The sequence below is a fragment of the Mesoplodon bidens genome (assembly GCF_964165515.1).
Source record: "Mesoplodon bidens genome assembly, chromosome: 12".
Lineage (NCBI taxonomy): Eukaryota > Metazoa > Chordata > Mammalia > Artiodactyla > Ziphiidae > Mesoplodon > Mesoplodon bidens.
The window spans coordinates 23,083,171-23,095,180 of record NC_138168.1 but is presented as its reverse complement, the minus strand read 5'-3'; the positions used below and the strand labels follow the sequence as shown (position 1 = coordinate 23,095,180).

The window sequence follows — 12,010 nt, the reverse complement described above, 5'->3', positions numbered from 1 at the left end:
TTTCCATCAGATTTGCTTTGGCAACTCTGAGCCTGTTGTGTTTCCATATAAATTTTAGGATTATTTGTTCTAGTTCTGTGAAAATGTCACGGGTAATTTGATAGGGATCACATTAAATGTGTAAATTGCTTTCAGTTACTAGTATGGCCATTTTAACAATATTATTTCTTCCAGTCCAAGAACATGAGATAGCTTTCCATTTCTTTGAATCATCTTTAATTTCCTTCATCAGTGTTTTATAGTTCTCAGCATATAAGTCTTTCACCTCCTTGGTAAGATTTATTCCTAGGTATTTTTTTTAATACATTTTTAAAACAGATTGTTTTTTCATTTTCTCTTTCTGATATTTCATTGTTAGTGTAAAGAAATGCAACAGATTTCTGTATACTAATCTTGTATCCTGCTACCTTGCTGAATGCATTTATTAATTCTAATAGTTTTGGTGTGGAGTCTTTAGGGTTTTCTATATAGAGTATCATGTCATCTGCCTGTAATGACAGTTTTACCTCTTTCCTTCCAATTTGGATCCCTTTTGTTTCTTTTTCTTGTCTGATTGATGTGGCTAGGACTTCCAAAACTATGTTGAATAGAAGAGGTGAGAGTGAGCATCCTTATCTTGTTCAGATTTCAGTGGGAAGGCTTTCAGCTTTTCACTGTTGAGTATTATGTTGGCTGTGGGTTTGTCATAAATAGCTTTTATTATGTTGAGATATGTTGCCTCTGTACCCACTTTGGTGAGAGTTTTTATCCTGAATGGATGTTGAGTTTTATCAAATGCTTTTTCTGCAGCAGTTGAGATGATCATATCATTTGTCTTTTCTTTTGTTGATGTGGTGTATCACATTGCTTGATTTGCATATGTTGAACCATCCTTGTGACCCTGGGGTGAATCCAACTTGATCATGGTGTCTGATCCTTTTTATGTATTGTTGGATTCGGTTTGCTAATATTTTGTTGAGGATTTTCGCATCTATATTCATCAAAGATACTGGCCTCTAATTTTCTTTTTTGGTAGTGTCTTTGTCTGGTTTTGGAATCAGTGATGGTGGCATCATAGAATAACTATGGGAGCGTTTCCTCCTCTTCAGTCTTTTAGAAGATCTTGAGAAGGATCAGTATAAGTTCTTTTTTGTATGTTTGGTAGAATTCCATAGTGAAGGCATCCAGTCCTGGACTTTTGTTTGCAGGGAGTTTGTTTTGTTTTGTTTTGTTTTGTTTTGTTTTGTTTTGCGGTACGCGGGCCTCTCACCGTTGTGGCCTCTCCCGTTGCGGAGCACAGGCTCCGGACACGCAGGCTCAGCAGCCATGGCTCACAGGCCCAGCCGCTCCGCGGCATGTGGGATCTTCCCGGACCGGGGCACAAACCCGTGTCCCCTGCATCAGCAGGTGGACTCTCAACCACTGCACCACCAGGGAACCCCAGGAGTTTTTTTTATTACAAATTTTATTTCAGTTCTATTGATTGGTCTGATCAAATTATCTATTTGTTCTTGATTCAGTGTTAGTGGACTGTATCAAAAATAAAATTTTCAATCTCATATTTTCTACTATATTTAACAATTTAAATAATCTGAACTTGCTAATTGTGACACATAATGCTAGTAGGCTGAGTAAAGTGTGTTTTAAGATATATACTTGTTAATGAATGAATGCTGTTGTTACAAAGTATAGTACTGTAGATGAATATTGACTCATTTTCTGCCCCCCGCCCCAGAGTATTCCATTAAATTTGCCGTGCGTCAGAGAATTGAGACTTTGGTCTTGTGCTTTTCCATAGTTCTCTCTGTGTAGGCAAAAGCTAGATCACATCCTAAAATTCTGAAATGTCTAGGACCATCTAGACTTGACTAAAGGTTATAAAGACCTTGAAGATTGTGCCTTTTCAAACTTTTTTTAAAGCAGTGGAACTCTTACCTCCAAATGGTATCTTACGTAGTACCTCTATATAGATAAAAAACGTATTTTATCAGTATAAATATAAATGTTTACATATGTGACATTTACTTATAAAGTTAGTGAGAGTAGTAATGGTCTTTTGAAATTCTTAAAATTAAAAGTTCTAGATATTTGTTACATTCTTATATCATCACACTTCAATATGTTTGTATATTTTGTTTTTGTTGTATAATATGAACATTTTCTTGGTTTACCAGATAAACAAGTGCAAATGGGAACTTTTCAACTTGCTTTTTTGCAAGTCTCAGTTGACCAGTATGGTCAACTAAACCAACCCAGACACTTGGAAAAAAAAAAAACAATAGAAATGATAAATCACTAGCCAACTCTGAACATCTGCTTGCATTTTATTTTTATTTTATTTCTTATTTTTGTTCTACTTTTCTATGGAAGTATAATATACTTGTAGAATAATTCACCTATCATCATAGCTTGATGAATTTTCCAATACTGAACACATCCATGTAACCAGCAACCAGATGAGAAAACCAAACATGATCAAAACCACAAAGTCCACTCAGATCTTTTATTTCTAGTCAGTGCCATTCCAAGAATCACCACTATCTTGTTTCATCCACTTCCATTTTAAAACATAAAAAAAATTACAACAGAATTTTTCCATCAAGACATGTTGCTCATTTACTTGTTACTACCCAAGTGAATATTCCGCCATGCTGAAAGCATATGCTGAGCACATGTTCCTCATTCTTACTGCTGTTTTTATTCAAGTACTTGTCACATATGTGCTGTGATGGTCAATCCACTTGCACTTCTTTCAGTAAGCAGTTATGGATTCTTTTAAAAGACCAGTGTAGAGCTACAGCTTTTCTAATCAGTGATGCATAGTAGAGGGTTCTTTTATGTACAGGATGGCCAGAGAAGCTTTATTCTAAGATACACATGAAAACAAAGCCAGAGGCAAGAATTATCACTCTGATGCTCTTCAAAATATTACAGTTACATAAATGGCACATTTGAGTGTGCAGATTAATTTTTATTACAGTTTTTGTGTTTTAAAATGAAATTTCGGTCAAACGTCTGTGGAACCCATGATTTTCTCTGAAAACTGTTTTGTAAAACTCAGTATGAAAACCACTGCTGTAGATTATAAGAAAAACTCAGAAATAAAAAATGCATTGCTGGAAGCAAAAATTCTATTAAGATGATCCAGGCCAGTTATATAAAGCTAAATTTTCTTGGTCTTATTTCTTAAATGTTCTTGACTCTGAAATAATTTGGTAAGTCAATTACTAGAAGAGTGTAAGTATAGTCTTATTGTCTTGTGGCCTTGGATTCATATTCCCAGCCTTGCCAGTTACCAGCTGCATGACACTGGACAATTAATGCCTCTAAGCCTGTTTCCTCTTCTTTAAAATGAGCTCTTGTGATGATCAACTGAGTTAATATATAGTGCCTAGTATATTGTTAAGATTCAACAAGCAGTGGCAACTGTGTGCTTCTCATCATTATTATTTATATCAATACTCTGTTAAGAGTACAAATTATAATAAAGAACCTGAAGGCATAGAGTATAAATACCTTTTGGCTGTGAGGTATTGAATTTACCTAGTATTTCAAAAAATACACTTGAAAATTTTCAAATCAGCACCTGAACTTGGTTTAAAAACTGAAAAGATCAGTGGCTTGTTTTTTGTTTACCAGGTGTCTTCCAGGATTAAGCAGGCTCCGTTTAGGTAATATGTTGTCAAAGATTATCTCTTTTTTGATAATACTATTCATGAAACTTGTGCTTTATTGTCTTAAAATGGTTGGTAACTGTAAAATGAGGGCCAGATCTAGCCTTTTGCTTGTTGTCATTTGTCTCAAGGGCAGGTACCATTTTGTGCTGTGGCTGCATGACCAGAGCAGTCACAGGAGGACAGTGTTGCTCCACAATGGGACCCTTGCCTCTGCCCAGTAGGATTTGACCCTTCTCAACCTCCTAAAGTGGAAAAAAACAGGACGTTTTTGCCTTGTGGTGATATATAAAATACATGCAGAGAAGTCAGCCCTTTTCTCTATAAAATGCATGAAAAAAGTTAACATATATGACCCTGGAATTATTTTTAACATCAGTTGGGTTAATGACTCAGATTAGGAGAAAAGTACCTTTCCCTTGCTCTGTTTTCTGAGCAGCCCATAATACCACTCGATCTTCCATTTCTAATTTCTAACTTTTAGGTCATTGCTTTTCTGCATGTTTGCTCAGCTGTTGCTTTAAGCCAGAGCCTTTTCTTTCTGACACCTCACACGTGTTAAATTAGGTATGAGCATTCACTGCCGCTGTGCTATTTGCCACTGGGATCATTTCTCTTTTTTTTTTTTTTTTTTTGTGGTACGTGGGCCTCTCACTGCTGTGGCCTCTTCCGTTGCGGAGCACAGGCTCCGGACGCGCAGGCTCAGCGGCCATGGCTCACGGGCCCAGCCGCTCTGCAGCATGTGGGATCTTCCCGGACCGGGGCACAAACCCGTGTCCCCTGCATCGGCAGGCGGACTCTCAACCACTGCGCCACCAGGGAAGCCCGGATCATTTCTTTTATACATACTCTGAAGATACTTAACCATCCTGGTATTTCTGTAGAGGAGACAAAACACCTTGTGCCTTTTCCCTTTCTTCATAAAAATTCATTCTCTCCCTCAGTCATGCTACTCTGAATCTGACAGGTGGTTTAGGGCAGCGGTCCCCAACCTTTTTGGCACCAGGGACCAGTTTCATGGAAGGTAGCTTTTCCATAGATGTGGGGTGGGGGGTGGGGGAGTATGGTTTCGGGATGATTCAAACACATTACATTTGTTGTGCACTTTATTTCTATTATTATTACATTATAGTATATAATGAAATAATTATACAACTCACCATAATGCAGAATCAGTGGGAGCCCTGACCTTGTTTTCCTGCAACTAGATGGTCCCATCTGGGGGCGATGGGAGACAGTGACACCCGAAGTGTGTTGCTTACGTCCAGCCTACTCCGTAATCTCATTTTGCTTGCTGTCCGGTAGTGGACAGCTAATGTCGCCTCTGATCTGACAGGAGGCGGAGCTCAGGCGGTAATGCCAGCGATGGGGAGCGGCTGTAAATACAGATGAAACTTCACTCGCCCGCCTGCCACTCACCTCCTGCTGTGCAGCCCGGTTCCTAACAGGCCATGCACGGCATGGCCCGGAGGTTGGGGGCCATTAGGCTTAGCTTAGCAGGCAAGGTCTTTTTCCTCAAGTCCTGCTGAATATCCCTGCCGCTAAAACTGTTAGTGATTCTGATCTCACGGTATCCTCCACTTTTTTGTTTTTAATGTATTTAATAAAATCTGTTCCTTTATTGGGCATGCTCCAAATAGCAGTGGTGACCTGAAGCAGTAGATAGAAAGATATCCCATTGTGAGGCATTCTTACACAATCATATGTGGCACTTGGCTCCCTCTTATGTTTAGAGTTGAAAATAGTTCCTCAGAATTTTATACTATGCAACTTACACATTATATAGAGGAAGAGGAGGCTGTATATGCTCTTGTAAATATTTTTAGGCATTAATTGATTAGTTCATAGGTATCAAGAGAAAAGGAGACTGGTCACTGTATTTCTCTCTTTTTGTTTTTTCCACTCTTCTGTAGCACTTTTTTCTTTTCTCTAATTTTGAAAATTCCACTGTTAGTAGTGAAGAGTACAAAATTAGTAAGAAAATACTCATAAAAGTCTTCGATCATTGTTGTCATTAGATTCTTTGAATTATTTCCTCTAGAGTTTATTAATCAGTTGGTGGGAAGAGGAAGAGGTTAATAGGGAAGGAAGCGTGAACAGTGGCATCACGTCTCCTGTTTTGGATGACTGGGTGACTGATCATACCATAGCCAAAATAGCAGGTACTAGTAGCAGAACAGATTTTGTTGGGGAATATAATTAATTCACTCGAGGATGTATTAGATATGATTTGCTTATAGAACAGGCTCCTTGTCTGTTAGGAAGTTTAGTATTCAGAAAAGAGATAAAGACAAAAGACATAGATTTTGGAGTCACGTGCACATGGGCAGTTATTAAGTGAAGGGTCTTGATGAAGTTATCCACTCCACTACCACACACCTCCCCCAGAAAAAAAGAGAGGTTTTAAAAAGAAATGGAGGAACCCTGAGATGAGCCATTTACCATACAAGACGGAAAAGCAGCCATCAGAGCAGTGGGAAGAACAAGAAGGCGCTATGCAGAGGAAATAGTCCACAGGAAAATGGCAGGGTCACACATCTCACAGGGTGAAGAAAATTTTTTAAAGTTGAAGAAAATTAAAGGCTGGGTTTGGCTACTAGGATATCACTTTCTATTATAGCAGCTTTAGCAAGCTGTTGGAACATACTGGTTTGCAAAGTTAGAGGATTGAATTTCAGTTGAAGAAATGCAGAGTACAAGACGCTTGGTGGCCCCATGAGGCAGAGAGAGAGAGAGGAGAGACAGAATCCTTGAAAAATTGTGTCAATTTGAGAAATTTAGGAATAGTTTTATCCAATGCAGAGAGGTCAATTAAGGGTAATAGGAAGAGACAATAACTAGTAGAGTCAGATTTTACAGTTAGCGCGTCAGGACACATCTCAGCCCGCTACAAGAGTTCCTGAGCCTGCTGTGATTCATGCTGGTAGGCTGTGGCCATGCATGACCCAGGTTTGTATTTCACTCTATTTTGATCATGTCAGTATTGTCCTATACGCTTGTTCACCATTCCTAATAGATTAAGGGACAATGTTAGTGTTCCATATTTCTTAGTTATTTGTGTGAATATACTAGAGATTACATTTAATTCAACAGGTGTTTCTTATGGACAGAGCAATAGTGACATTGAAGCTCTACATCAGGCTTATTGTCATATTGCACATTCTTTGGGAGATGCAGATGAACAAAGACCTGAGCATAATGCAGTGGAAAATACCAAGAACTCAGCAAAAGATCATCCTCAAGAAAATGAAGAGTCCTCTAAAAACATCTCTACTACAGAATCTGGTAAAAGCTTCTTTGTATGAGACCCTCTCTGGACAGTTTCCAGTGTGGTATAATTTAAATGCAATTTGCTCTAGTGATTGTTTCTCAGTATCTGAATTTAAAGGGTTTGTTTAAATCTGGGAATCACTGGTTTAGCTATAAAGTTAGAGCTGAACATAGGATGAAATTTCAGTTCCTCCTCTAATATGCCTTGACCGAATTAAGAAATCAGTTGTGTACTTTCACATTTTTTACACTTTTCCATGAACATATACTAAAGTTATTTTTTAAATAGAGAACAGTATTTTGGGATCAACTAAATATATAATTAATGTGTGTATGTGTTTGTGGATACACCCATACACATATATTTGATGTGTGTACATATATATATAGAGAGAGAGATAAAATATGTAAATATATATTTCAAATATAAATATCAAAGAAGCTTTTCTTGGTACAAACGAGCTTATAGGGGGAAGCTGGGATTATTGTATGTGCTGTTCTGTTAACTACGTCAATCAGAGAAAATGTGATTTTGGTGGTATTAGACACTAAGTTAAGCAATTTACATAAGATTTTTGGTTGCTGTTTTGACTTTTCTCCCCTCTCAGATCTGCCCACAGTAGAGGAGCTGATGAAGCCCATCAGAATAGATTCCTCTGGGGTCAGTGATTTCGATTTACAGCCTCTCAGGTATGACTTTTTTGGAATGGATTGAACAGGTTGTTTGTTTATTTATTGTTTTGTCACTGGGAACTTTTAGAATCATTTGTTCTACAAAACCATTCCTAATGAATGATTAACGTGTAGCTGGTATGTGTCTGCCTGTGAGTCACTCCTGTTCTTTTTTTTCACATTAGTCTTACTCAATTCGTATATAAAATTCTTCTCATGGTAAAATTAAAAAATAAATGCTACTAAAAAGTTGCTGCCATTAGGTAGGTAGTCTTAAAGCTTTCCACTGAAAAATAAAATCCCTTCAGCTCTAAATAGCTCAGGGACAGTTGATTTGAATGCTGAGAGGGAACATGAATTTTATTCTGTGCGGAGTCATCCATTCACTTCTTTATAAGCCAGTTAGTTTTACACTTAGTCACAGACCACCTGTTGTCTTACAGGGTGAGTTCTTGGATCACAAGAAAAATGGGCTTCATGAAAATGCTCCAGCTCTGGTACATTTTAATGACAGCTTGTGGGACATGACTGTCGTGGGACATGACTGTCATTCACCAACACAGAGAAGCATATCACAGTAGCCTCGTCGTAAGGCTGCACTTTGCATTCGTGAGGCACTTAGAGTGTCACACCCGTTATCTCATGAGATCCTCAGAATAAGTAGGTCAGGCATCTTTATCGATGAAACTGAGGTAAACCAACTTAGTGGTGGAGCTCTCACAGGAACCAGTGTTGACGACGACGATGATGATGATAACAGCTAGCATTTTAATCACATGCTCACTGTGGGCCAGGTACTGTGCAGGGTTCTTTACATATGAGATTTTATTTATTTATTTATTTATTTATTTATTTATTTATTTATTTATTTATTTATTTATTTATTTATTTATTTATTTATTTAAATTAGTTTCTGCTTTATAACAAAGTGAATCAGTCATACATATACATCTGTTCCCACATCCCTTCCCTCATGCATCTCCCTCCCTCCCACCCTCCCCATCCCACCCTGTGCTCTGCGGCTGCTTCCCACTATCTATCTACCTTACGTTTGGTAGTGTATATATGTCCATGCCTCTCTTTCGCTTTGTCACAGCTTACCCTTCCCCCTCCCCATATCCTATATGAGATTTTTTTAAGGCAATTATTTTATTTTATTTTTTAAATTAATTAATTATTTTTTGCTGTGTTTGGTCTTCGTTGCTGTGCGAGGGCTTTCTCTAGTTGTGGCAAGCGGGGGCCACTCTTCATTGCAGTGCGCGGGCCTCTCACTATCGCGGCCTCTCTCGTTGTGGAGCACAGGCTCCAGACGCGCAGGCTCAGTAATTGTGGCTCACAGGCCTAGTTGCTCCACGGCATGTGGGATCCTCCCAGACCAGGGCTCGAAACCGTGTCCCCTGCATTAGCAGGCAGATTCTCAACCACTGTGTCACCAGGGAAGCCCCTAGATTTTATTTAATCTTAAAGCAACTCCATGAGGTCTCTTCCATTATTATCCCCATTTCATAGATAAGAAACTGAGCTTAAAGAGGTTAAGTAAATTGTTCAAGATCATATGGCAATAACCCAGGAATGCACTTGGATTGTCAGGTCTTTGATCTCCATGAAATATTTCTGTGAAAAGCCTGTCATCCATGCATGTATTCATTTGTTCATTGTGTTATCAACAGACAAGTTTTTGAGCCTCCCTTGAACCCCATCCTCATCCTGTAAATCCACTTGCAGTGATTTCTTGGCCTTGTTCCTCCCTTTGTGCTAATTGAGAGAAAGTGATGCAGCGTAGCTTACACTAAACCCCATCGACTTGAATGCTAAGTCTAGTATTCTTCCACTGGTCTGCAGTGCTAGTTAATATTTTTAAAGCACAGTTATGCTTACTTACCATTGCTGTTTGGGGCTGTGCTGGTGCTACTGAAGAGATTTTTCACACATCCTGTGTCTTTGTTGGCATAGGTAGCACCATTTTAGTAATGTGAGTTCTAAATATGGATTTTCACATTGTGTTTAAAAGCTGAGAGCCAAGTGTACTTACATTAAAGGCATAACAATAATTATAGAAATGTCAGTAGTATAAACTTCAGTACACATATCAAAAAACTTTTTAGTAAATTAGGATAAGTAATTCTAGCTGCTATAACAAAAAAATCCTTGAAATTTTAGTAGTTTAACATCATCAGAAATGTATTTCTTGCTCACATCATAATTCCATGTGTCTCAGTGGAGTTGAGGCTCCACTGCTCCACATGGTCATTTAGGGACCCAGGCTGCTTCTGTCATCAACACACAGTTTCAAGGTTCTCATGGCCTCATCTAAACAGTCGCTAAGGAGAGAAAAAAGATGGTTTAGCATAATTCCTTTTAACTGCCTCAACACAGAAATGTTACATCACTTCAGTCCACATTCTATCGGTAAGAACCAGCACATCTAGCTAACAGTCCAAGAGGCTGAGAAATATGGTTTGCTTGTGTGCCCAGAAAAAAAAGTTAAATTCGTTTGGTAGGCATCTAGCCAGTCTCCACAAGAATCTCCTCTTTTAATAGCCAAATATCCATTCTACTCTTATGAATACAAAGACCTACTCAGCCCCTCCCCAAAGCGAACAGCTCAAGTCCCATTCAGGACTCTGTCCATCTGAAAGGCCAGGATTTCCAGGTGAAGCACAGTTCTCTTTATCAGGTTTGAATATAGCTCCTCATTGTCTACTAATCAATGAATTAAAGAGACAAGTTACATACTTCATTACCCTCACCCTTCTCATTCAGAAAGGAAAAGTATGAAGAAAATACAGCCATCAGTAATGCAACTTTGAAATCCAGTGAAAGACCTTGTAAAGACCCCCTACCTTGAAGATGGGAATTTTCCTTAATTAGGCCATTATTCTGCTCTTAAGGAGAAACTACCATTTTATATATATATATATATATATATATATATATATATATATATATATATATATATATATATATGTATGGGGTGTGTGTGTGTGTGTGTATGTGTATGTATATGTATATATATATGGTTCTGTATAGCTCCTTGTTCCAGTGCTTGAAGGATTTGTCTTGTATTTCATCACCATTGGCTTCAACTGAGGGGGCTTTCAGGGGGGAAGGCTGTGCCCATCTTGGAGGATGCACTGGTTTCTCCGTCCACTTTCTGCCTACAGGTGGTTTTAAGGCTCCCAAACAAGTCTCTAGTCTTTTTTTTTTTTTTTTTTCAATAGTAGGGTTGTGGTTTCTTTGTAATTAGTACTTCAGAAAGTTTATTAGGCTTCTGATCTATTTGGTTCCAGTCAGTCCCATGTGCCAGTAAACTACGCTTAACACTCTTTGCTACACAAAGGTTTTAAATCTGCTTTATGTCTTTGCTTCCTTGTTCTTTTGTTTTTTCTCTCTCAATTTAATTGCAGCTGTCTGGATATTATTAGGAACAATAGCCTTATGTTTGAAGATGACACTTACAATGTGATATTTGCCAAGGGACTGAGTCACTCTTTTCAACCAAGAAGTCCCATGATGTCTTGCTTTTTCATAGCATTTTTCAGTGCTGAATCTTATTGTTTGAGTTCAGACACAGAGAGTGAACCTAAGAGGCCCTGAGTTTCTAGACTCTGTTTCCTTTGTTTTCTTCTTAGAAAAACAGACCATTCTATCTTGAGCTCATCTTTTTCTCATAATATCTTGTCAAAAGTAGCCAGTAGTAGCTAGCACCTAAAAACTGCCTGTTCTCTCCTACCATTTCCTGAGTACCCCAGACTCGGTAGCCATGTGGTCTGCCTTATAAACTGTTATAGGTGACAGTTTAGCAAATGTTTTGTCACTATAAAACATGGGTTGTCACCTCTCCAGCCTCTACTATCAGTTTCCTTGCCACCCAACACCCAACCACTAAGCCACTGACTCATACTTTAGGTTCTTGTTGCCATGGCACTCACATTCTAAAGGCCAGAACTAGTGAATGGCCCCATCTAGATTGAAGGCGTTGAGGAAATGTAGTTTAGTTGGTTCACAGCAAGAACAGGGATCAGTTTTTTTTTTTTTTTGGCTGTATGTGGGCCTCTCACTGTTGTGGCCTCTCCCCTTGTGGAGCACAGGCTCCGGACGCCAGGCTCAGCGGCCATGGCTCACGGGCCCAGCTGCTCCACAGCATGTGGGATCTTCCCGAACCGGGGCACGAACCCGTGTCCCCTGCATCGGCAGGCGGACTCTCAACCACTGCGCCACCAGGGAAGCCCAGGGATCAGTTTTGATGAGCAGCTAGCCAGGTTCTGCTACCATTAAGAAGGAAAGAACTATTATATTTTCTGATGATTCTAGCTACTTCTGTTATTTCTAACAATTATCAAGAAGCCAATCTATCTTACATGAAAATGGTAGACTCTTAAACTTTCCTTTAATCTTATTTTATAAATTACAAA

General features: G+C 38.8%; 1 protein-coding gene across 3 annotated transcripts in view; it reads left to right on the top strand.

The window, feature by feature from the left end:
• CEP162 (centrosomal protein 162) overlaps positions 1-12,010 on the top strand; it is a 93,621-nt gene that overhangs the window by 28,597 nt on the left and 53,014 nt on the right. For 2 of the 3 annotated variants that reach the window (XM_081251552.1, XM_081251551.1), the window contains exons 10-11: positions 6,747-6,938; positions 7,532-7,613. In XM_081251552.1, the coding sequence (XP_081107678.1) occupies positions 6,747-6,938; positions 7,532-7,613 (274 nt within the window). The remainder of the gene's footprint in view (positions 1-6,746; positions 6,939-7,531; positions 7,614-12,010) is intronic. The other variant, XM_081251553.1, reaches the window with a different exon arrangement.